The 27,242-nt window shown below is 42.4% G+C and overlaps 2 protein-coding genes across 2 annotated transcripts in view; both read left to right on the top strand.

The window, feature by feature from the left end:
* Window positions 1-2,138: 2,138 nt before the first annotated feature.
* LOC116395172 (rho-related GTP-binding protein RhoA-B-like) lies at window positions 2,139-13,066 on the top strand. The gene is made up of 5 exons (XM_031868800.1): window positions 2,139-2,251; window positions 7,542-7,699; window positions 9,188-9,308; window positions 10,098-10,228; window positions 10,362-13,066. The coding sequence occupies exons 2-5, from the start codon at window positions 7,544-7,546 to the stop codon at window positions 10,533-10,535; spliced, it is 582 nt and encodes a 193-aa protein (XP_031724660.1). The 5' UTR covers window positions 2,139-2,251; window positions 7,542-7,543; the 3' UTR covers window positions 10,536-13,066.
* An 8,753-nt stretch (window positions 13,067-21,819) lies between these two features.
* Window positions 21,820-27,242, top strand: part of LOC116395168 (semaphorin-3ab-like) — a 28,581-nt gene continuing 23,158 nt past the window's right edge. The window contains exon 1 of the mRNA XM_031868797.1: window positions 21,820-22,433. Within this exon, the coding sequence (XP_031724657.1) occupies window positions 22,334-22,433 (100 nt within the window). The 5' untranslated portion in view covers window positions 21,820-22,333. The remainder of the gene's footprint in view (window positions 22,434-27,242) is intronic.

The following is a 27,242-nucleotide window of genomic DNA, read 5'->3' as shown; positions in this document are numbered from 1 at the left end:
GCTTTGTACCCAAATACTTAGATTCTTTCTGTTTGGTTTCCTGTCGAAGTGGCCGATGGATGTCCAGTTTCTCTGACCAGACTTTGTGTAAACTGGAATTATTGGAATTTTAATGTAATTGGGAGAAAGAAGGTCTCTCTGACCATTTAAAATGTTAAAGTTGATTATTTGCCAGTCCTCATTTGCAGGTATAAATAGATTACTAGCAATTATGGGAACGCTTTGTAGAAATGAGTAACGCGACGACATCAAAGTCTGCGATGGTTTAGTTTGATGATGAGCCGCAGTATGCTCACGTGTTCTAGGAGCTTGACATTTTTCAGCCAGGCAGGTAACACATTTCATGAAAATCTGTTTGTTTGGTAGAGTAGTTTATTTTGGGGTAACGCCTGTCTGGTCTCGGGCATGAAAGCGGTTTTCCTGCCCGACAATGATGGACACATTACAGATGAGACCGCTCTGTTTGTGTGTGTGTGTGTGTGTGTGTGTGTGCTGCTGGCAAAGGAGGTCATTCACTGAAATGGTTTCCTTTTTAAGGAAATAAATCATAATTTTCACTACTTTTCATTTTCCTTATCTGTCCCTACTTTTGCACCAACAGATGTTGTTCATACTAATGACCGTCTCTCTCTCTGCATTGTGGCAGTTGCACAGACTTTTCTGTTTTTAGTTTTCAGATATATTTCTTTATCTCTATATGAAATAAAAGACGATTGTATGAAATGAAAATGAGTGTTTGTCTTTGTTGCGTCCCTGCCGTGGTATTTGCTGTCCTGCTGTGGGAGTGCATGTGTCTGCATTGGACAAGCAGAACTGCGGGCTTGCAGTCATGAGTATAAAGTATTAGTAATTCTGAACAACACTAAATTACCTTGAGATTGTTCTGTCAGCTACTGATCCGATTTCCATCGGAGTTTTTAAGCCAGCATGAACAACACGTCCCTAAAGTGTTAAATGTACATCTGAACATCTGCAGTGCAATGACAACCTGCTGAGGAAGGTCATCATGTGATGTGATCAAAAGCTTGTCAACTACTGTTTCCAGGTGAGAGTATCAGCAGTCGCCGACACTAACAAAGTGTCTTTGCACAACTGATTGACATGTTTTATGTATTAATATTCTGTTGAACATGTAACGTGCTTTGTTAGAAACTGCAGGCTTTTTGCCCTCCTCTCCACAACAGGCACCAGGTGGTGGTTCACTACGCATAAATGGAGGCCTGGATGAGGACTTCCTCTTTGTCTCCAAACACCTCCACCTGGATCGAGTGCTGTTTTCCATGCTTTAGAATTTCAATATAAGTAGCAATCTATTTCTACTATGGAGATTATGATGTATTTCATGATTAATGGATCATCTTTGATCTCATTTGTTTTGTAATATGAAGTACATGTTAAGCTAATATTTTTGTGCAAATATTTGGCATGATTTAAAGGCCGACTTTATGATTTGAACTAGATGTTGTAATCTCTCTTTCTTTGTTTAGAACCGTGGCAATCAGAAGCAGTCGACTTCAAATAACTTCCTGGATTCTAAATAAACTGCTCGAGTGATTGAACCTCGTTTCCTGGTGGTTTGTGGCTCCAGTTAGAACATTACATCACTAGCATGCTTTGCCCCTGGTTCCTCTGAATGTGTTTAGTTACCTAAACTGTCCACCAGGTGGAGCAGTAAGTACAGACTCCTGGCTCACAGGCAATTACAATGAGAGAAACTTACAGCTTCAGTTTTTGGAAAAGCTGTAATTAGCTCAATTAACTCTAATTAGGGTAATAACACAATTGACTCTTTATCATGGGACCTACGGTGACTCATTTTGGACCCCGGTAATGGTTGAAGAAACTGGAATATAGTCTCTTAAATTACAAACTATTAACATTTCAACGCTTTGTCTTGGTACGTTACAACAGAATCATCTACTGTTCACTACAAACACACGTCTGATAATGTGTGTGTGTGTGTGTATATATACGTGTGTATAGCTCCACGTAAGTTACACGTTTCCAAACGGTTGACGAGCCGGTAACTGCTCCGAGCGCTCGTACACCTCGTGCCCGCGCAGGTGTGGCTCTCATGCTCGTGACCGTCACCCCTCCCCCCCCCCAGCTACGAACTACAAACCCTGGCGGCGCGCTCCCGTGAAGTAATTCATTGTATCAGATTGAGAGGAAGCAACGAGCGACTCAACTGGTCGGCGACTCTGCACCGGGAAACACCAAGAAATCCGACTGCAAGCCATATAAACTGCAGGTAAACTACTTTATGGAACACCAGACTGGTAGGAAGGGCTACTTGTCTCGTATTGTTGAGTTTAAAAGCCGACAGGGTTATTTAAAAAGTTGTCTGGAGCTCTGAGAGGCCGTGCTAGCTAATGTAAAAGCTATCGAGGTTAGCTCACGTTAGCTTTAACCTCAATGCCGCTTCCGCACTCCACACACACACTTATGCTGAGGAGAAAACTAACGTTACTGTATTCTGAGTGTCTCCTGAGACCGAAACAAATCGGTCACACTCTACCGGGGGCTGTTGGGAAACTGAAAACTTAAGTAACGCTTAAATAATGTAACCGTGAAGACTTAACCGTAAGACTGGCCTAGATATACGAGCGGAGACAATGAGGCTCTTTTACTGACCAGGCAGCTTCCCAACGGCTCAGCGTATCACTTCTTGAATGTCTGCTCGTGGTAACAGTAGTTATATGTTCATGTTGGACGCTTATTTTAGGCTGACGTGCCCACCACTATAAAGAACAAATACTACTTAATAGTACTTTTAACACCCTAACTGTATTTTCTTATTTTGTAGGTTATTAGAACATCTCAATGATCATAGAGCACATCGTTTATACTTGGTTGGTGTTTACGTTTTATTTTCTAATTTGATAATTTAAAGGTTTTGTCTTGAGCAGACTTGGCCCTGTGAGAAGTCAGAGGTGTATATAATGTGTGTGTCGGTGTTTGGTTTGGATCATTCTCACACTGCGGACACACGAGCCATCTGTTGCCTCCTGTGATGACGCCATCTTTCTGGTGACCCACCCAGTGGCTCTCTGGTTTAAAACCAGCGTGTGACTGAACACTGGGAGCTCTCACAGGCAAACACCACCGTGTCTGTGCGTTGGTTACAGTGGTTAGTGGACCAGTCGATGCACTAACCGGCCATCTAAGTGTAGAGTATCTAACCTCTTAGCTAGGGCTGATACTGACTACGGTAGAGCCCTGAAATGGCAGTAATGTACATGCTTGTCAAGCAGATACTTTTCTTGTTCAGAATAATTTATAATTTAACTGAGTTGTGAAGGTATAAATACATTTATCGGTGAATGCAATCAGACACTGTAAAGACTTATGAAATCCACATTTTATGCAAGCGGACTTGTGCAAACAGATACAGAATTTCCCATATCTAATATTTTTGGATGAGGCTAGAGTGAAATATTTTTGTAATTTTTTGACATTTTATTATTCCCAAATACAGTAGAGGGAGTGAGGCGGGTTCTTTTGCAGGTGTTACTGTCACCACTGATGCTGTTATCTAACATTATATCCTCTCCTCCAATGTATAAACGAATATGACGGTGACTGGCTGATAAGCAATTTCATGAAATGGATAATGTTTTTTGGCTTTGATTATCACACAGGTGGATCTTACTTTGTCTTAATTAGCAGTATGATTTATCTGGTTAACTTTTAAATTCAGGATCCTTGACATGTTCTTGTAGCTGTCATCTTCATAATGTAGGTTAGACAATTTGTTGCATTAAGCACCATCAAATTACCAAGCAGTCGCCACAAGAGAGATGTATTTATTTCCTACCGTATTGTTTCATTATGCGTCTTCCTTTCACAGTAATGGGTTAATTCAAAATGTTGCCGCATGCATGTCAGGTGGCAGAGGAAACCTACCTGCCAAGTTTGTGTCAGAAACTAAAATATTCATCAATCGGCAGTCGGTTAACCCTCACTAAGCCGGGGCGAATGTTCCACGCTGAAGACTGCGTGGGGGTGTTTCCTGGCACAAACTTGCACACACAGGCCTTTTGATGCAACTGTTGCCTGTGTGGGGTTTTCTAAAGGACATCCTGATGAATCATCAAGTGCACAGTAACTATTTTAATAATACATTTAAAGCTGTGTCATACAAGGAAGCAATGCAGAATGATCATCGCTTCACTTAATACCTTTTTTTTCATCGGCGACACAGAATAGTTTTGTGGTGATGATGATAAACTGGTTGTGTGGATGTATGAGTGGGCTTGACTGGCAGGTCTGCTGTCAAACATATTGGCAGCTTTAGATTGATTGAATGACAGCTTACAGGATACTGAAACATCCCCGAGGTGGACACAAGATTGAAAGACACGACCTATCAAACGTCTTTGTTTGAAAAATGAGTGACTTATTCGGTTAAGTAGCTAAGGAGAGTGGGATGAGCTGTTTTTCAGAAGGAGCACAATCAGTGCTGTTTGTGTTTGTGTGTCATGAATCAAACATTCCTGTTGGGAAAGTCAGTTGAAGTGAATCACAAAAAGACGGGAAGGATTACCCTTGCTGCCAGTTTTCGTCCTGTTTTCATTAACTGTGTTTATCTCCTCTCTGTATCTATCCTGCTGTGTTAATTTGATCCTGTTGGTTATCCCCCGTCTCTCCTCATCCGTTGTTTGCCTGTCTCTTAATTTCACCTCATGGTCTCTTGGCTAACAAGCAGGTGGGGCAGAGATCTGCACACGTAGCCCGGTGCTTATTATCAACCAGGATTCTAGTTTATCAGGGGAGTACCAAACATGCACTCGATTTGTTGTTACTGTGACCTTTTTGTATCACCCTCTGTTCACGCATTCTTTAAAAAATGTCAGTCTTTCTCTGCGCTTGCTGGCGCGTTAAGCATTGAGCCAGGATACGACTGGGTGATTTGGCCAATAAAAACAATCCCAGATGTTTTTCGGAAAGCCTATTTAAAGCAGTGGGACAAAAGAAAACACAATGGTAATGTCAGACATTTGTGGCATGAGACAAGAGTTCAGGCAGTTCACAGTTCAGACACAACAGTCTCCATTGCTAATGGAGATTTTCCTGTGGTGTTGCCTTTTTATGCTTTGTTTTCATTGTGCCCCTGTTAAGTGTTTCCTGCATTTTTAAGCCAGGAAAAGGTTTAGATACTGTTGTTATTTATAGATAGTTATAGTCTGATAGTGTCATTGATGTTGAATGAATAATTGGTGGCTTTAATGAATTGCTTTTAGGTACCTAGACATCCTTTGTTGAAAGGAGGGCACATTGTTATTTACCCGTTCACCCGCTGGTCAAACGTTTCAAGCATTGACCGTCCAGAATACAGTCACCTCCAGGCTACAGCCGCCCCCATTTTTGTCTTTTCCTTTTTCCCCGAAGTCATGGAGTGAACAGTCTAATGTTTTTTGACACTGCTGTCCTACTTAGAGTATTCAGCCATCATTTATAGAATGCATGCAGCACCTCACTGTGCGTTTCAGGGTCAGAACCTAATGGGGCAACGAAGGCTGAAATTTCAACTCAATTTCAACAGGGAGCAAAAAATGACAAGCATTAGATTGATTTTGTCTGTATTATAATCAACTCTTATAGTTGTCTTACTGTAACATGTGAATGCAAATAGTGTGCCCAAAGGTCCACAGCAGGTGAACATGTTACTGTCCAGATGTGGTTTAAAAAAGGGCTCGTTTTTTTCCATCAGAAAATTACTGAATATGCAGACAGAAGATGACGAAAAATGAGGCAGCGCACAGTTCACAGTTGCTGGAAATGGCAGTTGCTTAAAACTGCTGTATGGCCAAAAAAGGGGGCGGAAATTCAAGGAGAAGTGAGACAGACAGAGGCTATCTTCTCATGCAAAGCACATTCAAGATTTAAACAAATTTTAGCAGTGCACTTTTTTTTTCTTTTCTTTTTTTTAACAGAAGCATGCTTTTAATCAAAACCCCTGTTATCCCAGGTATCTGGTCAAAGGGAAAAAAGTGACAGGGAAGGGAATTGAACCAGAAATGCTGCAGTTCAGCTGATGAATCCTGAACGCATAGGAGAGGTGTCGGTAGTTTTCCCTCTATCATCCATACAGCTGACTCACTGTGATGGCGACAGCAGAAAGGTAGAGAAATGTGATCGACACCGCACAGTGCTGCTCCACAGATGGAGGAGGAAATAACCTGTCTGGGATATGATGTATTATCCTCTCTATATGGGGTCCGGTTGTCCTTGTGCAGTTAGTAAGTACACAGTACATGTACTGTGTTGGTGTAAAAGTTGTCTCCGCGGCAGTGCCACCTTGACCGATGAGGTCATTTGATGTGCACTTGGTGAAGTGGCCTTTTGCACACAGTTCCTGTTCAAGTACGAAAGGAAATTTCTGTTTCCTGTTTCGTGTTGTGGTCACACTCTGTTGTCGGCGAAATGTGATCGTAATTCTTGTAATTATACAGCGGAGTGAGTTGAATGCGTTTGACTTTCTGTGAAATGGCATTTCCCAATATGGAGTGATCCAAGATGCTCTCAGCCAATGACACGAGGCTGCATGACACTCATTTGCCCCAACTTCCCTTAACTCCATTGGGCAAGCTCGTCCTCTCACACCACCACTGACGCGTCCGTTTGGGTCTGTTGCTGGCATGAGTTACTGGAACCTCGGCTAACTTTTACTTCCTAGTAGCCCTTGTGCCGTAATGACACCTTTGTGTTGACACCTGTATGTTGTGTAAGGATGGGAGAGGAACCTGCAGTACACAGACATTTAATCTTAACGCAGCACCAGGAGGACCTTATGATTTGTGATTACTTTATTTGAATGAATGGTGTGTGGGATGTTTCTTCACAAAACGTAAGGTCGTGACTCATTTATCTTGATCCGGATACGCATGAGACGAAATTCTCACATCGTCCCATGCTTAAGCCAGTCAGTCTTTAGCTTAATATGCAGCTGTTCTGCAGGATGTTTGATTGATTTAATGTTGAACATAAATCACAAATATGAATTATTTTTTTTTATTCCATTAATCATCTCACAACCCCCTTTGAAACAGAACATTAAGTTGAGAGCCTCATTTTTTTTTTTTTTTTCTTTCTTTTTTCCAGCTCTGTGGTTAAATGTGTGAAGTGTAGTGTTGCATGGTGCACCTGCACTAAGCATTGTGTTGCACGTTATTATCTTCGCCAGAAGGATCATGCGATTGGTCGTGTATGTGTGTGGGTCCTTGACTGAGAGTGACTGAGTGAGTCTGTGTATCCGTGAGAGTGTGCACCTCTGTACAGCAATGGACATAATTTAATACATTAGTTGTTAGCTCCAGTGCAGCCAACGGTACTAACTCTCATCCTGCTGATTTCAACTTGGATTTGTTGTTCACAATGTAGCACTATCGGGGATCTGCTACTAGAAAGCAGTGCTGTCGATCTCCCGACTGCATTTTTTTTTCTACTTAAGATCAGCCGATGGCTCTGCTGTAACAGTTGCACTTCTGATTATTTTCACGTGATGTGTGTTGATCATAACCTCCTCTGTCTTCCTCCAGGGATGGCAGCCATCCGTAAGAAGCTGGTGATCGTGGGGGATGGAGCTTGTGGTAAGACCTGCCTTCTGATCGTCTTCAGCAAGGACCAGTTCCCCGAGGTCTACGTCCCCACTGTGTTCGAGAACTACGTAGCCGACATAGAGGTGGATGGCAAACAGGTGAGGCGATTACAGTGATTCTGTGTCGGTAGTATCCATCGGTTCTTTTATTTGTTGTTTTGGCTTCCATCATATTATTTGTTGTTTATTGTTTTGCTGTAATTAGTTGCTTTGGTTTCTGTAAAAAAAAAAAATGTATGTTAATCTTTTTCATATGAATATACTTTTCATAAACTTTATGTTTATACTTTTTTTTTTTATTGACACTATTGGCCAGTCTACTTGGTTTCTCTAACTGTCACAACACATGGCTGCCTCCTTTAGTCTGCATGTTTTTTGTGCTACACTGGCTGCTTCATCATGCCTCATGCTTTCATTCTACCCTCAGGGTTAAGTGAGCAAGTGTTGATAAAACCACACTGTTCCATTTTCACATCTTCAATCACATTGCAGCCGTCATCTGCTCAGTCTAGTCTGAAGCCTTCGAATTTATTGTCTAAATATTTGTAGGTGTGTGTGTGTGGCTCATCTTTTAGGTGTTTTAGACTGTGTTTAATCTAAAATGCCGTCAACTGACTCAATCTAGCCAGGTGTCTTGTTGTTGACTTTATTGCAGAGCAAAACATACACGTCCTATGTGGATACAGATGGACAAATTGATGATGGCGTTCATTCCTGATTTACGAAAACCTTTCATACCCCCCAGAACCGGCTCATTGTACGCTTAGGACTGTCTTCCACACTTTGTACAAATTCACTGTAACTAGAAGGATATATTCTCCTTGTGTGTGTGTGTGTGTGTGTGTGTGTGTGTGTGTGTGTGTGTGTTGAGCCATTCTGGATAACTGCAGCACCCAGCCTAACTGATCAGTCATACACCCACTTGTCCTGACCTCATTCTGGGTTAATGGGATTGTGGGACGTTGCGTCTTTATTGGCTGTTTGATTTCTAACCTTCTGTGTGCTGCTGAGGAGGACTCAGTCTATTTCTTGTCAAGTGTCACACTTTTTTCCAAATATGGTTTCTGTTCCCGATTTAGCTTTACAGTCTGCTCGCTCAGAGAGGCTTTTATATGTCACTGTCACATTTTGTCCTGTTCGGGCCTCGTTAGGAATGAATAAAATACAGAATTGGTGTGCGGTGGTTGTTTTTAAATTAGACACTTGTAATAAATGTCTCGGATTTTTTTTTTTTTTTTGAAGGTAGTGGGTCATATGTGTCAGTTAACTAGAATAAAATCATATATCTGTTTTGAAAAAACACTTTTTATTAACATTTTACGAGCATTACCGAGACATTTTAATTGCTTTCCTTCTTCTACTCATAATTATTTTTACTATTATGATGTATTAATTTGTTCCCGCGGAATAACAAAATGGATCTATCCCTTTTATCGTTGTGGTCAGCATGAGGTTTATTATCTCATTTATTTGCCGACTTCAGTGTGAAAGTTGTGCCGATCAGGACGGACACGGTGTATTAACTTCTCTCCCTCCCTCTTGTTCTTCCTCGTCTCCTTCCCTTCACCCTCGGTGTGTGTGTGTCAGGTGGAGTTGGCGCTCTGGGATACTGCGGGTCAGGAGGACTACGACAGACTGAGACCTCTCTCCTATCCAGACACTGACGTCATCCTCATGTGCTTCTCTATAGACAGCCCCGACAGCTTGGGTGAGTACAAACCACACACACACTGACACATCTACACGAACCTGAGACCGATGGTGTGTCATGCTGTGGCCGGCAGCCCTGCTGTAAAACAACAAGTTGTGCCTTTTCTGTCATAATTACGAATTCTGTGATCACATGGAAATGGATTTGCATAAAATGAGGCGATAAAAGCTGCAGATAATTAAAGTGCCAGGCATGAATGATACCGAGAGGAAGTTACAGATGTAACAGAACAAAGGCTTATTGTGCTGAAGCTTGTATTTTCAGTTTTTTGTCTTCAGAAGCAGAATCATTTTTGCACTGACTCACGTTTTAAATTAAATCTCTTTTGTATATTTTGGTCTCATCAAATGCCGGCTTCCTGTGATTTAACTTTAACGCATTTAAAGATACGGGTAATTGCTGTGCCATCAAATATCTTTTATGCAAGGGTTTCATTGTCAGTTCTTCAATGTGTGCTGCAAGAGGTTGTGGGATTCTTTAAGTAGTTTTTAGCATTTCCTGTGTTTTGAGTGAGACATACTCAGACAGGCACAAGAAAGTACACACAGTACTAGAAATGTGTTTTATAGTTCTGTCACTTTTCCCTTTTAATTGAGCTTTTCTGGCCTCCTGTCACTAGAAAGTTTATCCCACAGCTGGAAAAAAATAGATAAAATAAAGATCCATCACCTCTATTGGGAATGTTAGTGTGACAACCAAAGTTCCCTCAGACATGCACACAGAAAATCAAATGGCCAATGATTATTTCTTTATTGCTTCCTCATCTGTTTTTGTTTTCCGTCACAGAAAACATTCCAGAGAAGTGGACCCCAGAGGTGAAACACTTCTGTCCCAACGTTCCCATCATCCTGGTTGGAAACAAGAAAGACCTGCGCAACGATGAGCACACACGTCGAGAGCTGGCCAAGATGAAACAGGTACTTTAATGTCTGCTTCTCATTACTATTGTGTATTAAATACAGATACGTTAACATTTTCAACAGCTGTACTTTCTAGACTTGATGAAGGGTTTTCCTAAACCAACTCCCTGGTTTTCTGTTCATCCAACAGGAGCCAGTGAAGTCAGAGGAGGGCCGGGACATGGCCGGCAGAATTGCGGCCTTCGGTTACATGGAGTGCTCCGCTAAGACCAAGGACGGCGTGCGGGAGGTGTTCGAGATGGCCACCAGGGCGGCACTGCAGGCCCGCCGCGGAAAGAAGAGCAATAAATGTGTCGTGCTGTAAAACGGCTGACATATGTGGACTGTTTTCACCCTGGGCTTCTGAACCCAGCAGCTAGGGCTTTGGGAGGGACGGAGGTATTACTAGATGGGGGGGGGGGAACGAGTGCAGTAAATGACTACCGCTGTAAAATGGCTGTTTGTTGGACTGAATTTAGCCTGGGACTTGAGTTTGGTGGAGAGGAACGGGTGGGTCGGGGGGGATGACTACCGCTGTAAACCATCGGGCTCTTTATCGGTTTACCATCAAGTTGGGACATTTACACCAGCCACCAGCTGAGTGCTGGGACATTAATTCTTTTCATCAAGCCACTTACACTGATACAGACCAGATCCTGGTCTAGCTGACCAGTAAAGTTGATTAAGTTGCTGTTTAATTATTGGATGGTCCAGACTGTGTTCAGTATGGACAACAACAAAAAAAATGTTTGGTTTTCCTGCCTGGATGACTTGACAGATTGATGGGAGCAAACAGACAGTAAATGAGTACCACTGTACGGGGCCACCAGCCGACGATTTAAACCCGGAAGTAGAGCTGCGATCCATGTGGAGTTAGACAGGTGAAGGGATGGGAAGACTGAAGCGCGGGTGGGACCATGATGAGGCCGTAAACACCAAACCTTGCAGCTTGCAGTTTTCATATGCCGGGCGGGTTATTTGAATGCCCCAAAAAGTAGACAAATCACCAGTAAACTGTATTAATCTACTGCTCCTCAAAATGGGGATTCAACCAAGGTTGAGGTTGATGAGCTTACAGTTCAGTTTGTAAAATTAGGCATTTAAAAAATAGTTTGTTCTGTTCGCGTTGTTTTAGCCACAGTGTTGGTAAGCAAGCGGCCACGTGATGTCAGGTGCTCCGGTCTAATGCGTCGTATCATCAGAGCGGCGGGGAGCTTCATGCTCGCATGTCCAGCTCGGTGCCATTCGTCTCTCACTGCAGCTAATCCTGAGCTCACAGTGACAAACATGTCGAGCAGAGCTCTCGCTGAACTGCAGCTCGTGCACAGTTTGAATCAAGAGAAAGTTTCCCTCAGCGCTGGTTGTAAAGTAGAGCTTCTTCCTGTGCATCCTCGCATGATCTGTCATTCAAGTGGCTCTCATGAAGCTTACTCTCTTCCAGAGGAGCAGCTTCGGGGCTGGACATTAGGACCCACTAGCTGGTGAATGTTTACTGAGGCTGGTTTGTCTACTTTAGGAGGTGATCAGCTGATCACTAAACGCTCTTCAGACCGTATCAGTGGAAGTGGCAGGTGAATTGCGGTCCCACTGGATGACAACGGTAGTTTTCTGCCCTACATAGTACAAGCTGCTCCGCTCCCATCCCTCCCTGATCCACATCGCTGACTGCTGGTGCTCATCTTCCTCTGGTTTTTAAACCAGGACAAAGAACACGGAGAGGAGAGTATTGTGTTTACAAGCACACCCACACTGATCTCCTTATAACGACTATTCTCTTTTTTTATTTTTTTTTTTGTGTGTAGGCATGAATAAAGTTCAAGTGTACAATTATCCACAACTAGTTCATGTTTGATCAAAAGAAGGTGCCTGGGATATACCACGTTATCCACCACATATACATGTTTCACCGGTTAACTATGTTTGCTTGAACAGTTCAACTTAAAAAGACAAACGTGACACTTTTCATATCCAGAAAACTCTGCATGGAAATGCCAGAATTGTCAGGTTGGGCTGCCGGATATATTTTTGGGGTAAAACGTGCTGGTGATCTTCGTCACTAACTAGCAGGGTGAGAATTAACCACCTGCCTTGTGTATGTAATTTTCATTTTGGGGTATTTTTTAAGGTCTTTCCCATTCCTTTAATGGTAACGGGGGCCAGTCATATTTTGGATTTATCCTCGGCCAGCCTTCCCTGACTTTTCTGCGTGTTTTACTGGCAGATGATTCCGGCTCTCTTTACGGCGTTGAACCCTCCTGTTCTTCTTCCTGGCCTACAGGGAGGACCCTGTTCCAGGAACTTGGTCTTGTGTTGTTTTTATACTTTATTTCCTGCTTTTAAGAAAAGAAAAAAAAGTCATAAATATGTTGTCAGTATTTAAAATAGGGGGTGGAAGACTATGGGACTGCTTATGTGTCGTCGCTTTAGTTAATTCTTCTTCCGTGCTTTACCTGAATTCTTCTGGTGATTGACAGTTGGTTGTACGGACCTGTCAATCATCATCCCTGCCAAATGCTGTTGTTGGGCAGTCAGGAGAAAAGCTGGCCTCGGCTGCCTGTCTGGAGCATCGCCGGCTCTTCTCGTTATGAAAACAAACTTGGCTGAAAAGACAAAAGGAAAAACAATAAGTCTCCTTATGTACAAATCATTTTTATTTACACTTTTATTGTATTTTTAGATCCTAATTTTGGATGCTGATGCCGTGATGTAAACCCAGGAACAGGAAAACCAAGCTGTATGCAAAGTCTGTAAATATAAAACGTGGGTTTGTTCATACTAGAATACACACACGCACAGGACTGGAAACTGTATTTGTAAACTAGCTTTGGTTTGTGTAATAAATTACTTTCTATAACACACAGCTCCTACTCATTGTGGTCTTGGCGGGCGGGCGGGCGGGGGGGAGGGGGAGAAAGAGCCATTTAGTTCAAGCAATACAGATGAATGTATGGTGATGGATTAGTCTTCAGGAAGTGCTGCGTTTATTTCTCTCCAGATGGAACATGACGCATTGGTCCCACATAAACTGACAAAATATGAAGAATTATATTAAAGGGTTCAGAGGAAGGAAAATGTAATTCAGAGACTCATCACTTTTGCAAGCACAAATTAAATACTTTAAATTCCGATGGTGATCTTTTTCTTTTCAAAGAGACTTTTGGATTCGGTCACCTTAACTCATCTGTGCTTGACACTTTAAATTTAGGAATGATCACAGAGTGAGATTTATGTAAGAAACGCGAACCAGTCAAGTAACTGCATTTTAATTGGTGCTCAAAGACGGCACACATTTTCAAGATAATGCATTTGTGATCACGGGTTATTTTGGACACTTTATAGCAGCACACATAGGTAATAGTTTACTAGTGATGCCTGTCGTGGTGGGTTTTAACTCTTTCTGGTGCAGATCATTGCAACAAAGTCCCTTAGCAGCCCTTTTTGATTGGATGAGACTTGACGCAGAGCCTCATCTCATAAACCAGGGCCAAAAAATGTGATGACACACCCAATGTCATCCAAATCCCCCCAATATCACTGAGTTTAACATCTATATTTCAGCTAAATAATTCAAGCATTATCACTACGAGCTTCTTTAAAGGCCACTGCTCCATAGTGTGGAGCTACTCTCGACTTAATGTTACTCTGTGTTTCACCGCACCACAAATAAACCCTGCAATAGTCTGATCGCAAAATACAAATGAGCTAAACGTATTGTAGCTCATCATGAATGGAAATCCAATGTGTCATTCTCTCCGGCTTTAAAGGAATTGGCCTTTTGTTTCCTCAATCACCACAGATGAAGCTTTGTTAAAAAAACAAACAAACAATAGCTGTCATTAGGAGATGAGTGCTGGTTGAGGAGCAGAAAGCAACACCGCACCAGTCGTAGATGTGCCAGCAGCTTCCCTCTCGAGGCTGCGGAGAGAACAGAGTGTGTGGGATGCCGAGGTGAGGCCTGTGTGGGCTGATGCTGGATGTTGTGGAGTAACATCGAGAAGCTTCGAAGCGTGTGCGGAGAGTGTGTAGCTGCTCTGTGACCAACAAGGAAACACAGTAGTTGTGTAAGGCAGAGCGGAGGAGTGGAAATCCAGGAATAAATTGGATGTACGAGCAGGATGGCGCTCACAAGGAGCACTTACACTAACCTTTTCATATAGAAACGTATATATAACATAGATATTTGGCCTCACAAGCAGTTCGCAACATCACTTTGAGAAACGTCTCCGCCATCGTACAAGCATAAACTATAGGGAGTAATTTAGAACTGAGGGTGAAAACTTGGTAATTATAGCAATATTCCAAATAGAACATCCACAGATGAGGTTTGTGAACTTCTTTCTAAAAAGTTATGGTGTTTGGACGACTTCCAACTATACGTTTCCTACATTCCTGGCTTTCCTGCAGTTATCCCTTTCCATTCCAAAGGGACCTATGGTGATACAGGAGACTTGTGTGGTATGCTCAGAGGAAGAGGAGGAGGAATAAACAGGTATAGAAAATGGATGGATAGTAGGAGGCCTCCATGGATTGTAAGAGGTGTAGTATAGTGGGCGGATGTGAGAGGGAACAAGAAGTCAGCCTGTGCCTCTCTGAGTGAAAATGACTCTCGCGTTACCAAACTTACTGTGAAACACTTCGCCACCAGCCTACTGGCCACTAAGCTGCATTCTACTGCACATTGTTAACTCTCCATCCAACGGGAAATCTGATTTCTTTACAGCATAAAACAGGCCGTTGATCCTCCATATGATTATTTATCTTCTCTAGTAAAGCTAAAGCGATAACAGCAAGCATGGTGTAAGAAGTATTCTGATCCTTTACTGAAGTAAAAGTAGCAACACCACACTGTGCAAATACTCCACTACAGGTACAAGTCCTGCATTCAGTAGCCTATTTTGCAGAGATATGGCCCCCAGCAGTGTTTTATATGTTATTTATATATATATATATATATATATATATATATATATGATGTTTTTGGTTTACTGCTACATTAAAGTATATGTTGCATTTTATATTTTATTCATAATCACCAAATGTGGAGACACGTGGTTTTCACTGGACAGGAATGGTTTGAAAATATGTAATCTGAACAGTAACCAGCAACTAAAGCTGTGAGATAAATGTAGTGGAGTAAATAAGTTGTATAAAACAGCAAAAAAGTAAAGTACAAGTACCTTATATTTGTACTCAAGTACAGTACTTGTATAATGTACTGTTACATCCCACTGCCGGCCATGGTGTATTTCAGTGGTTTCATCAGCCACTTGAAAAACAGCACACACCCAAATGGTGTCACAACACATCACAGACAGATGCTGCATGCTTTCTACACTTCTGCCTAGTTAATGATACGAACACTTCAACATAATGTGCAGCCATGTTGGACAAACGCACCTCTGGGTTTTGGTGATGAGTATTAAACAAAAGAGGCATCCTGTTGGAACCACAGTGGTTTACCTCAATCCCAGCTATTGTATTTAGAGTTATTCATCACTATTGAACAACGTCTACTCTCCACTCTACTCGGGGAAATGACTGTGGCTTTCTATAGAGACATTTAGCATGAAACCAGCGTCAAAGGGGAAGGAAGGAAGTTCGTCACTGCCTGCTCCACCCGAAGCTGGTGGCCGGGCATCATGTGAGAGACACGGCGCGGCATCTGGTGCAACACTTGCGGGGGAATGAGCTGGAGAGAAGCTGTGGAGGGGGACGCGCCTGCTCTCTGTTTCCTTCTCTCCGTGTCTCTCCTTCTCTCCGTGTCTCACCCTCTCTCTCTCTCAGCTCCTCCGTCTGCTGGCCGGAGAGCAATAGCGCGCGTTGGAGCTCAACCGCCGGCTTTATATACCGCTCTATTTTTAGCCCCTCGCGAGCCCAACTATTTTTAACCAATATGAGCTCATCACCCGCCCGACTCATCCAATGGGATGAGAGGCAGAAGAAGTGGGGGGCTGAGCAAGATGATAGAGGCGGCGGGTTACACAAGAGCCTATCATGTGCAGTGAAACAGGCACGAGGGAGGGAAAGGTGAGCGAGCTCTCACTCTGCCGCTTTGCAGGGCACCACGTGCCAGAGTCCTGGCTGTTTTCAAGCTAATAGTTGCTCAAGCCTAAGCTAGATAATACATTATCTCTGATAGTTATCTAATATTAGGGCTTTCTGGTCATTTTGAGAGAAACAAACATGTTCTGGCTACTAACAATTAAGCACTTTGTCATTTCAATAATAAAAAACACTTAATTGATGACATTAAACAGCAAATATCATATTCTGCCAATGCCAAGCTGTGGTCCTTCCCTCTAGGTGTCTGTGCCTCAGAGATCTGTCTCACTGCTTGCCTGGTCCTATTTTCAGGGTTCTCTCCATCGAAGTGTGAAATACACGGCTGAGTGCGACATGAAGGGCGACCGGTCCACAGGCACCTACCAATGCTGCTATATCAGAGTCAGAATCAGCTTTAATGGCTATGTGAACACGTTTAACTTGTGTTTATTTATTGCTCTCAATGTACACAGAAACATATATATATATATATATATATATATATATATATATATATAATTTATTGACAATATATGATGATATGTCCATGTTAAAACACAGTGCATTTACATGTAGTGGATGTTAACTATTCATCAACATGACGGTGTGTGGGAAATCTGTTTTTGGTCCCACTAGTGTCCACCCAACTTCAGAGGGAGTTTGGGATGCCCCCTCAATCAGGAAGTATTGGAGTCCACAGATCTGTTGGTTTATGTTTGCTGCTGCTGCATTGAGGGTGAGAGTGAGGCTTATTTCTTCTACTTTGCTATTCATCTCTCAATTAGACGATCTTTGGTGATGACTTTGGACTGATGGGACTGGCCCTGCTGTCTGAGGCATATTATTTTGTTATGACTCTGGAGCAAGGCTATGGAAAGGATTGCCCCATGATAGTGAGTCACGCATCCACCCACCTATTCTGTTGTTTCCAAAAGTTTATTTTTAGGCTGTCCGCACCGAAACACAACGCCCAGTGACCCATCTGCCACGGTTCCTCTGGTGGGACAATTTTATACTCTCCATGACACATATTAATACCCCCCCCCCCCCCCCCCCCCCCGCAAAAAACAACAACGAGTTGCCCACAAAATCACCTCTTATTTAATTTCTCACCCTACTGAGACTACTCAGCCACAGTGCTGTTTATATTCGACAGTAGGTTGACGACTGTCTAAGGTTCATCTTCATGCGCGCTCCTGACAGCCGCGCCCCCACACAAAAGGTTCCAACACATCACGACGGGAGCGCGCAGGACGATCAGCCGACCCACCACTCCCTACGAAACACTCCACCCTCTCAGGAACACACTCACGTCTGTTAAAGAATTTAAATGCAAACGACTCTCTGGGATTAAACCTAATTGGCCACTGTAATCAGATATCACAGCAAAGGCATACAGTATAATTGACTACTACTAAAACTGTGGGAATACTACCTACATAATAACTAAGTGAAGCCCACTTATCTATGGTATAATTGTAATAAGAACAACATGGAAATTCATCTTTGTGCAAGTGTGCTGGAATTTAATATGTAATGTTACAAATGTGGGCAAGAATATCATACATTATATAGAATTGTTTGGAAAATTAGACCCTCTAAATGTCTTTCTCACCAGCATCTCTCTTAAAACTTAGTTTTGGTCTGTGCGATTCACAGCAGATAGGGAGCCAGAAGACGGTCGTGTGAAGAATGTATTAGGCTGAACATCCGCATTTAGATTTAGTTCAATATTTCCCTCACGGTTTTTTTTGTCTCCAGAAAAATAGTAAAAAATAATGCCTGCAGGATCTCAAGACCACCTAAAGGCATGTACACATTCAAGAGCTATTTATTTTCTGTAAGCTTAGTTTTAAATGTCTTTAACATAGTCTGAATCAGACTATGTTAAAGACATTTAAAAATACACATGTATTGTCTGAACCATATTTAATACATGTGTCCTCTCTCACAGTATACTGAATTGACCCAGTCACACACTGGCCTCTAGTGATATAACGCTGTTATTACATCTCTTGTGCAGATATATAACAGTTGCTTCTCCTCCTCTGGGACGCTGCAACAGTTTTAGTTTGACAGGTTCGTTGTTGGTACATGTTTGGTTCACTTTGGGCGTGCAGAAATACTCAAAAAAAAAAGATGACAAACCAAGTCTCGTTAGAAGTTCACTCTCCCCGAGATTCTCGCGGGAATTCAGTGTCTCCGAAACGCGAGATCCCAATTATCCCGTAAGATGGCAGCACAGTCCCACCTGTGTGAGGTGAGTTATTACCGTACCGTTTATTCAGTCAGAGACCACGATCCATAGACATATTTGGGTAAGGTTTTAAACTTTTTTATGTTAGATTTAAACTTGGTAATCTTATTTAATCTCATTGTGCATTTGTTTGTTTTACTATAACATTCAAAAATATCTTAAATACAAAGGACACTTAGACACACCTGTTACTAGCTTACAGTATTAGCCTCGCCGAGACCCACCACCTAACCCCAAGAATGACTATTTCATATTTTCTTTTAAATAACTGTCATATGTGTGCTGTAACTGTTGTGTCAGTTAGATGGGATCTTTATTAAACAGGGTAAAACTGGTTTAGAACAAATAATACTAACTTTAACATCACTTCACCTGTTTCTTCATTGCTGTCCGTAAAAGAAGACAACAAGTTGCTTTCACTCTCATCTCTAATAATAAAAAAAGACCCGTTTAATGTATTTATTTGATATTTTAAGTGACCAAGTTGGGAGAGGGGTTCAAGCTAAAATCACCTATGAACCCCACTGTAATGGGCCCCTGTAATATAAAACCGTCTTAAAGCACCCTCACTTACAGTATGTTTCTAAAAACAGCTGAGTTGATCCTTTTTTTTGTCTTCTTACCACTTACACCAACCACGACTATCATATACACTGTGAATTAATGACATTAGGGTTCATATCAGCCTGAAAAGGGGGCGCAAACCTCATGAAAGTAAGCATACAGAACAACACGATGACAATGAGATCTCATTAAAATGATGCATTCTCACTCAACCCACGAAACACAGGGAATGCGCATGAGTTAATGGACGTGTGTGTGTGTGTTTGTGTGTGAGAGTGTCTATGTGATTTGTGGAGGATGGCAGCGGTGAGATCTGAGGCCAGTAATGATCCAGAGCTCATTCGCTAATGCACTAATTGACGTCCCTTGTCAGAGAGAAATCAGAAGCTTTTTGTTTAGCTGGGAGGCCATTCGTTGTGATTAACACACTCACTGATCAGGTCAGATTGATGAAGAGCTTGTAATTGTCCCGTATCCATGACCCGAGAGTTTAGGAGGTCCTCGTGAGTCTGTTTCATGTCGGGGAGCTTAAAGTGAGGAAGGTGAAAGTGACCATTACGAGTCTTTTCAATCTGTTCTCCTCAGATGTGATGCACTGGCGACTTCAGCAACAGGAGCCCCCTTTTGTTTTGTTGCCCATAGATCCGACCGCCACAGAGAATGATCTGCTTCTAGTTCTCTTTCTGTTTGGCTCTAAATGGCTGACAGGCCTTAAGGCGAGCTGTATGAGATCCACTACTGAAGTCTCTTGTTGCTAGAAACCATGAGACTATAAAACATGGAGCAAGAGTCAGTGGATTGTGACTCCTTCACTCACGTGTTCAAGTGATGACCGGTGCGTCCACAGTTTCCTGTTTAGCTATTGCAGTAGTGTTATTGCGAAATGTCAAACTTAAACTTAACACTTTTTAACCTTTGGACTTTACTAGCCCAGTTTTTCAAATTTGTGGAATTTCAACAGAAAGGCAAACTTGAACATTAAATAATTTGAACATTTCTCAGTCTCTCACACTGTATTTTGTGGATCTTTGACGGGAAAGGGCAGCACATCCTCAGAGTAACGTCTCAGAGTAATCTGCATCAGAATACCTTAAATGTCCATTTTTCTAACTGCATTAACACCAATTGAATAAACACAATTGTATGTTCCCTGTTTGTCTTCTTGTCACATACAGGGATGTCATCAACTGAAAATAAAAGTGAACAATGTCACAGTACTGTCTGCACCATTTGATTGACAGTCAATCCTGAGATCAAGATGATGGCCACAATAGAAACACCCCCTCCATGAGAGGTAAGCAGTAAAAAACAATGTTATTACTACTAATGATGATGATAATATATATGGATGTGTTGTTCATTTTGTCCGTAGGGATTTAGGGAATGATGCAGTTGTGTTGAGCTGCAGAGCATCACTTTGTCCGATTATATGAGCGACAGAAACATTTACTGTTAATCTTCGTTAGCATCTGGCTCAGGGCCCCTCCAGCAGGGCACAGTGCCATCACTGGAGTCAGTCTGTATAACACAAGAGGCAACTTCTTCTTCTTCTTCTTCTTCTGTTAAATAATTGGATAACTTCACGAACAAGCGGTTTGATCAGATTTGCCCTCATCCAATTAAAAGCTGCGTGAGGATGTGTACACACCAGGTTACAGAACTTCTAATGATATAATTAAACTGCTGCGTGAAACTTGAAAAAGAAAAAAAATCTCTCCTCATTATATACGATGTACAACAGCAAACAAGTCTGGAGCGTGAATCATTTAGGAATCAGAAATCCTTGGAGAGAGTGTATACTTGTTAGTTTGCCGCAACCTAAATTCATTATTTATCCCAGAGAATGAATAAATTGTTTCGGTTAGCCTGTTATTGAACCTGAAGCTGGTGAAAGATCCAGCCTGCGCTGCCGTACCCCAGCGAGCAGCTATCTAATGAAAATAACACAGCAAGAACCAAGGCACAAGCTCTAATGATTGCATTTGGGTTGAGAGTGGAAGCCGGGAAAATAACGAGAAAGAGGAAAGAGGCCGAGGCACTGAAGAAGTGAAGGAGAAGATTTGTTTTGGAATTGATTTTTTATGATCTCACACATTACTTGTAATGCACTTCATGGCTTGAGCCCTAATTATAAATCTCCCTGGCTTTCTTTACATTTGTTTGTTTACTTTTCTCTCATTGTTATTCTTCCCAACAAATCAAACATTGCTGAAATTCACTTTGTTTATTTCGTTGTTTGTGTGTCTTCTGTAAAGCTCGGAGATCACTGGTGTTATACGTGTTATACATTGTAATGAAAGAATGTAGGGGGAAGAAAAAGAGTAAGTGAGCGAGTAGGTGCAAAGGGAAAAGGAGTGAAAGAGAGGAAGTGAGGGACTGAGAAAGTGAGAGAAAGAAAAATGGGAATAAAGATGAAAGCTGATTTGTCTCTCTCATTTCCACTTTAACTAGGTTTTCCCAGAGGAATGAATAGGCGTGCGTGCCTGCATCCGTGTGTGTGTGTGTGTGCAGGGTGGCCACAATGATCTGGGATTTTGCTCCCTCCGCCTTCCAGAGAGAGAGAGAGAGCGTAAGAGAGAGAGAGAGAGAGCGTAAGAGAGAGAGAGAGAGAGAGAGAGAGAGAGAGAAAGAGAGAGTAAGAGAGAGAGTAAGAGAGAGAGTAAGAGAGAGAGTGAGAGAGAGAGAGTAAGAGAGAGAGAGAGTAAGAGAGAGAGTGAGAGAGAGAGAGAGCGAGAGAGAGCAGTCACATGCAGAGAGGAGCTGGGACGAGAGATAGAACAGAAGAGAGCTGTCAAGCTGCGAGGAGGCAGCGGAGAGACGACTTACTTTTTCTTGGAATACATTTTCCCGTCCATCTCTGAAGCACAAACACACACACATGCACACACACACACACACACACACACACAAACACATGGATGGTAAAGTGTGTGAGTGCTGGTGTTAGGAGAAGTGAATTTCTTTCCAGATCGGGACTTATTGAAGCCTGACTCAAGACACAAGACTGTTTGGATTCAGTATCTTTGCAACTCGGACTTTTGCTTCTTACCGGTGCAGCACTTTGGACTAAGAGTGTGTGGGTGTACCTGTGTGTGTGTGTGTGTGTGTGTGCGTGTGTGTGTGAGAGTGTGTGTTGGGATTCAGCACTTCACCTGAATGCAACACTGAGATTTTGACCAACACTGCATCGGGCACCTGTTACTGTAGTTGCCTGAATTGTGTACGATTGGGCTTGGACTGTTTTTGTGTGTGTGAGGAGGATGTATTGGCCGGTGACTGCGGTCCTGCTCGCCCACCTTGGGGCTACCTTAACGGGGGCATGGAGAGCATCTCAACCAAGACTGCAGTTCACACACTCCGGTAAGAGGCTTTTTGTTTTGAGTGGTCTTTCTTTGCTCTTACTGTCTCATACATCTGTTGTGCTGTCATTCTCCACACACACACAAACACACACAGACACACAGACACACACTCATGCAGGTGACGGGAATCACGCAGCTCTTCTCGTTTTTCACTTTTCTTTCATTCCTGTTCTGTCACTGCCCATGCACTGTTATGCGATATGTGGAGCACAAATTATACCTCGTCCCTCTCCCCGTTTTGTTCCTTTCCCCCCCACTGTCTCACTTCCTCCATCTCTGTAATCACCTCATCTTCCTCAAACTTGGCTGTGACAGCCTTGTTTTTAGCCCCCGCCCAACCTCCATTTCTCCTCTCACCATGAGTTCTCTTCAAAAGTGACATCATTTAAGTGCTTATTTTGCCTCTCCATCACACTTGTGATGTTAGAAAGTTCCCTAAATTACATATTCAGTATGATTTTCACATGTTTGACATCGCTACAACAAAGTCCGATGGTTGTAAAGTTAATACTGTGTCTTTGCCACTTTATTTGTACGTAAAGGTGAAGTGAAAAGTTGCTGATATTCTCTGAATACACTGGAAAACTGTGTGCGAACACTGTTACAGAAAGTAGAGTGGGTCAAAGGTGAACGGCGAAGTCTGTTTAATCCGTAGTAGATGTTTGCAAAGGACAGTTTGGAGTATAGTTTTACCATCCACTTGTGTTTTCTCTCCCAAATTTCCACATTTCTTTTTAATTCAACAATTAAGCTTCACACCCAAAAGACTCATCATCCCTGTTATTCGTGACAGGACGAAGTCCCCCCCCAGAATGTGAAATCAAGTGTCCATGTCTGTTCGTCTCAGTTATGGCTAACAAAGACATAATTATCTGATGGCTTGAGTCCCAGATCCCCACCAAATTAATTATTTCTTGGCCCCAGGCCGATCCGTCCACCACAGCGAGATCCATGCAAAGGTTTCTGGAAAGACACAACAGGACTTCTATAAAAATGGGAAAGGAAAGGCCATCATTTATTGTTACTAAATGCGTAATTTCAGCTATTTATCAAATACCTCCTTTTTCTCCGTTTCTCAGTCTTCTTCTTCATGCACTTGTTAGTTGTCGCTGTGCCGCACGTTGCATTAACAATGTTGTAATGCTGCGTCAACGCGCCAGTGTTGACCAGGAGCGCAGTCTCTCGCTTGTTAACCTTGTGGAGGCAGCGGTGGGGTTTGAATCACTGGAGAATAGAAGGATCCATTTGATGCATCAGTGTCCTCCTCCAAACAAGATAGGGCTTAACATGTTGAGCCATGTTGGGTGTTTTGTTGTTTGGGTGTAACAAATGTGACGGTCAAAAGTAATGACAAAGCAAAAATCTGCATGTTATAATTGAAACGAGATTTGTGGTCTGATCTTTTTCCCTCTCGGCCATATTCACAGGGAATTACCTTCAAATCCAGAACTTCTCTGAGGTATCCAGGCCTTTAGTCACGGTCAGATAAGCTCATGTTTACTAGAGACACCATGCCATTAGAAACCGACTGATTACACATTCTTACATAAGCCAAAACACAAAGGGTCTGTGAAGTAGATGTGATAAGGCTGAAGTCGACCAATCGTGACCTAGAAAGTACAGAGAGGGAGGGGGAATGGGAAACCTTGTTGGATTCTCCCAGGTGGGAATTTAGCTCTAATGAAAGCTGAATGTGGAAATGTGAAGAGCTGCTGAAGTAGCTGCTTTGTGTGTGGGTGTGTGTGTGTGTGTGTGTGTCTTTGTGAGCATGCATGAACTATGTGTCTGTATGTCCTTGAGAATGTGTGTGTGTGTGTTGATGCATGTGTGTCGTTATCACTCGTCGTAGTCACTTTGAGGATATGAGCTTGAGTGTGTGTGTGTGTGTGTGTGTGTGTGTGCTGAAATAGAGCTGTTTTAGTTGCAGGATCTCTGTCCACCTCAGTCTTGGTGGGTCTGTTGTGTTTCTGCTCATGACTTTGAACAAGAGATGGTTGTTGTTTGGACTGTGTGTGCTTTTATAGCTACAGTGGCCAGTATGTTCATCTTTGTTCAGAACAAAAAGAAATATGTGATGTGTGTAGGGAGTGGGACTTTCACCATTATGCCTGTGTGTGTGTGTGTGTGTGTGTGTGTGTGTGTTGAGTGTGTGTGCTCTTTGTCTCTCTCTGTGGGAGCTCCATGCTGTGGTCATTTCCCTTCCCATCACCACGGAGGGTTTTCTCAGACAGAGGGAGGAGATTTTTTTTTGTCAGGGAATCGCTGCAATTAGAGAAGGATTTGAGCCTCACTTAAACACTTTGACGACTGATGTTGTTTGGCAGTTTAGAGATACTGAACATTTGGATTTTCCTTCATCTGTTGAAGTCATAGCAGACCACCACTGTAAAATCTTTTACAAAAGCAAATTTATCATGGAGTAAAGTGAGAAACCGTAATACAAGGAGAGAACAGCTACAGAAGATGATAAAAGAAGTAAAACAATCTACTAATGGATTATGTGCAGTTAGAGATCAGTAAATCAATAAACCTGATACTACACATGAAATATACAAAGTAAGACAAATTATATGAAATATAGAATAAAAGAAATGGCCGGTTATTTCGCAAACAAACATGTTAATCTGGCAAAAAACTGTATTAGTGCTGTTTCCCTCTCCAGCAAACATTCTGTAAAGGAGTGTGACCGTTGTGTAATGCATGACGTTGGAGGAAAACTCTGCAGTGCACTCAAAATCATTTGAGCAAAAACAATTTAGCTGATTGTCACATTTTAATTTCCTCTACTGGCTGAGAAACCTCTTCAACTCAGTAAAGCAGGCTTCACCTGCCAGCAGCGGTACACTATTCAAGCAACCTTGACATGTTAGACTGAAGCTGCTTGAAGTACGAACTGCATTCACTCAAAAATACAAAACTGTGTACATACAATATACTCTCTTTGTAAGATGTCAGCAAGCAGACTATATTTGCTTTGTATCTTTTCTAGATTGTGGTAATGTCTAGGATGCAACGCACAGAAAAGGGAACCTTCGGGTTACTTCTACTTTTCTGTAGCACCACTCTTGACCCAGACATGAACATAGACAGCAGGGAAAACATATGACGAAGCAAAGCAGAGCGGTGAGGTAGTGAAACAACAATGCTCTAGTGCTCAGAGGTCTTTGTCTGCACCACTGACTGTTTACTGACATCGACAGTGTGGATTGACATGCAATGATGTGTCGGAATCTATTGTTTATTTTGGAGAGCAAAATGGCCCTCTTTACATCCCATTACTACACATTGGAAGGGGAGTAAAGACTTGGGGCCAGAAACAGACATTAAAACACTGTTAGGAGAGGATGGTTTTATGATTACAGTCGTGACCTTTCAGATTTGTATCAAGATGGTACCACAGCTGGTTGCCTCGGGGTGTTGCGTCGTGTATGTCAGTGTTGCTGATGATGATCCAAACAGATTCACTTTTACAAATGAAACTCCACTGCAGATCTCTAGTCATTCAGGGTCAACCCCGACATCCATGGACTCAGACTTTACCGACATTTTGACCAGTGGAGCAGGCTGGAAGATTCCTCCATGAAATGCAGTTTTTATTTTTCTCTCGCTTACAAAATGAATGACCTGCTTCTAGTCGCGTCTCAGAAGGATTTCTCCCTCTGTCCTCCTCTGTGATACAAGCACCCCTTTGTTTCCTGCGGCGTTATCGTCGCCAGTAAAACTGAGGATAAAGTCTTTTGAACCTCCCTAAAGCACAGATAGCAGAGGATGGGTTTTGATCCATTGACCTCTGGGTTAAGGGCCCAGCACGCTGCTGTCAATCACCCCGGATGGGGCGCAAACCCACAATCCACAGTAAACGGTTCACCCGCCCGGGAGAGTTAGCAGCCACGATGTTGTGTGCATTGTTTTTTTGGAGACACATGCAGCCACTTTCCCAGTAAGTCTCCACCATCAATTAGTCTAGCTGCAGGGTTTGTCACTGTGTCTGCCTGGCTTACTCTGTCAGGATGATTCTTATTGTCGATTAACGGTTAATCTGTTAACTGTTAACGTCCCTGATTTCTTCACATTTCATATTAAGTACAGTTCATTCATGGTTCTGACAAGTCAAAGGGTTTCTCCTTTTAGCTATTGTGAGTTTAAGGCTGGACAGGGGTTATAAAGGAGATGCTACTGATCTCAGAACCAGACATTCAGAGCTGTTAGTCTGACACACAGAGAGAGAGAGAGGTCCTTTCACTGTCTGAGAGATTTCTTCTGATTGGTGAAGTGTAATCACACTGACTGATCGGCCAACTTCATGCGTTTGAAAAAAAGCAGCTTTAAATACTTAAATGCCGGATTACCTCCATCTCTCTCTTAATCACCAAATTATCCCAGTTATTCACTCAAACTTCATGTTGTCCATATGCAAGAGTGGGCTAACACACACACACACACACACACACACACACACACACACACACACACTTGATTGCACTAAATCCATTATCCCAGTCATTAAGTTGATGGTAGTGGGATTTTCTTCATGATGGATGGTTAGAGATACCATCTCTGTACCACACACACACACGCACACACACACACAGTACTCTACCTGAACAAACACAATCACATTAAAGCAAGAAAAACAATTGATATGGTTTTGTCTACACACGGACACAGAAATGCAAGTAGGTAAACATGCACACAAACACATTCATGGAGGTCTTATACTTACTTGCATACAGAGACACGTGCACACAGACACTTAAACTGCTGTCACAGTTCAGCCTTCAGCTACTTTCAAACTCATAACTGTCAC

This window comes from Anarrhichthys ocellatus, unplaced genomic scaffold (genome assembly GCF_004355925.1).
Source record: "Anarrhichthys ocellatus isolate YVR2014 unplaced genomic scaffold, GSC_Weel_1.0 scaffold44, whole genome shotgun sequence".
Classification (NCBI taxonomy): domain Eukaryota; kingdom Metazoa; phylum Chordata; class Actinopteri; order Perciformes; family Anarhichadidae; genus Anarrhichthys; species Anarrhichthys ocellatus.
This window is presented reverse-complemented; position numbering and strand designations above follow the sequence as displayed.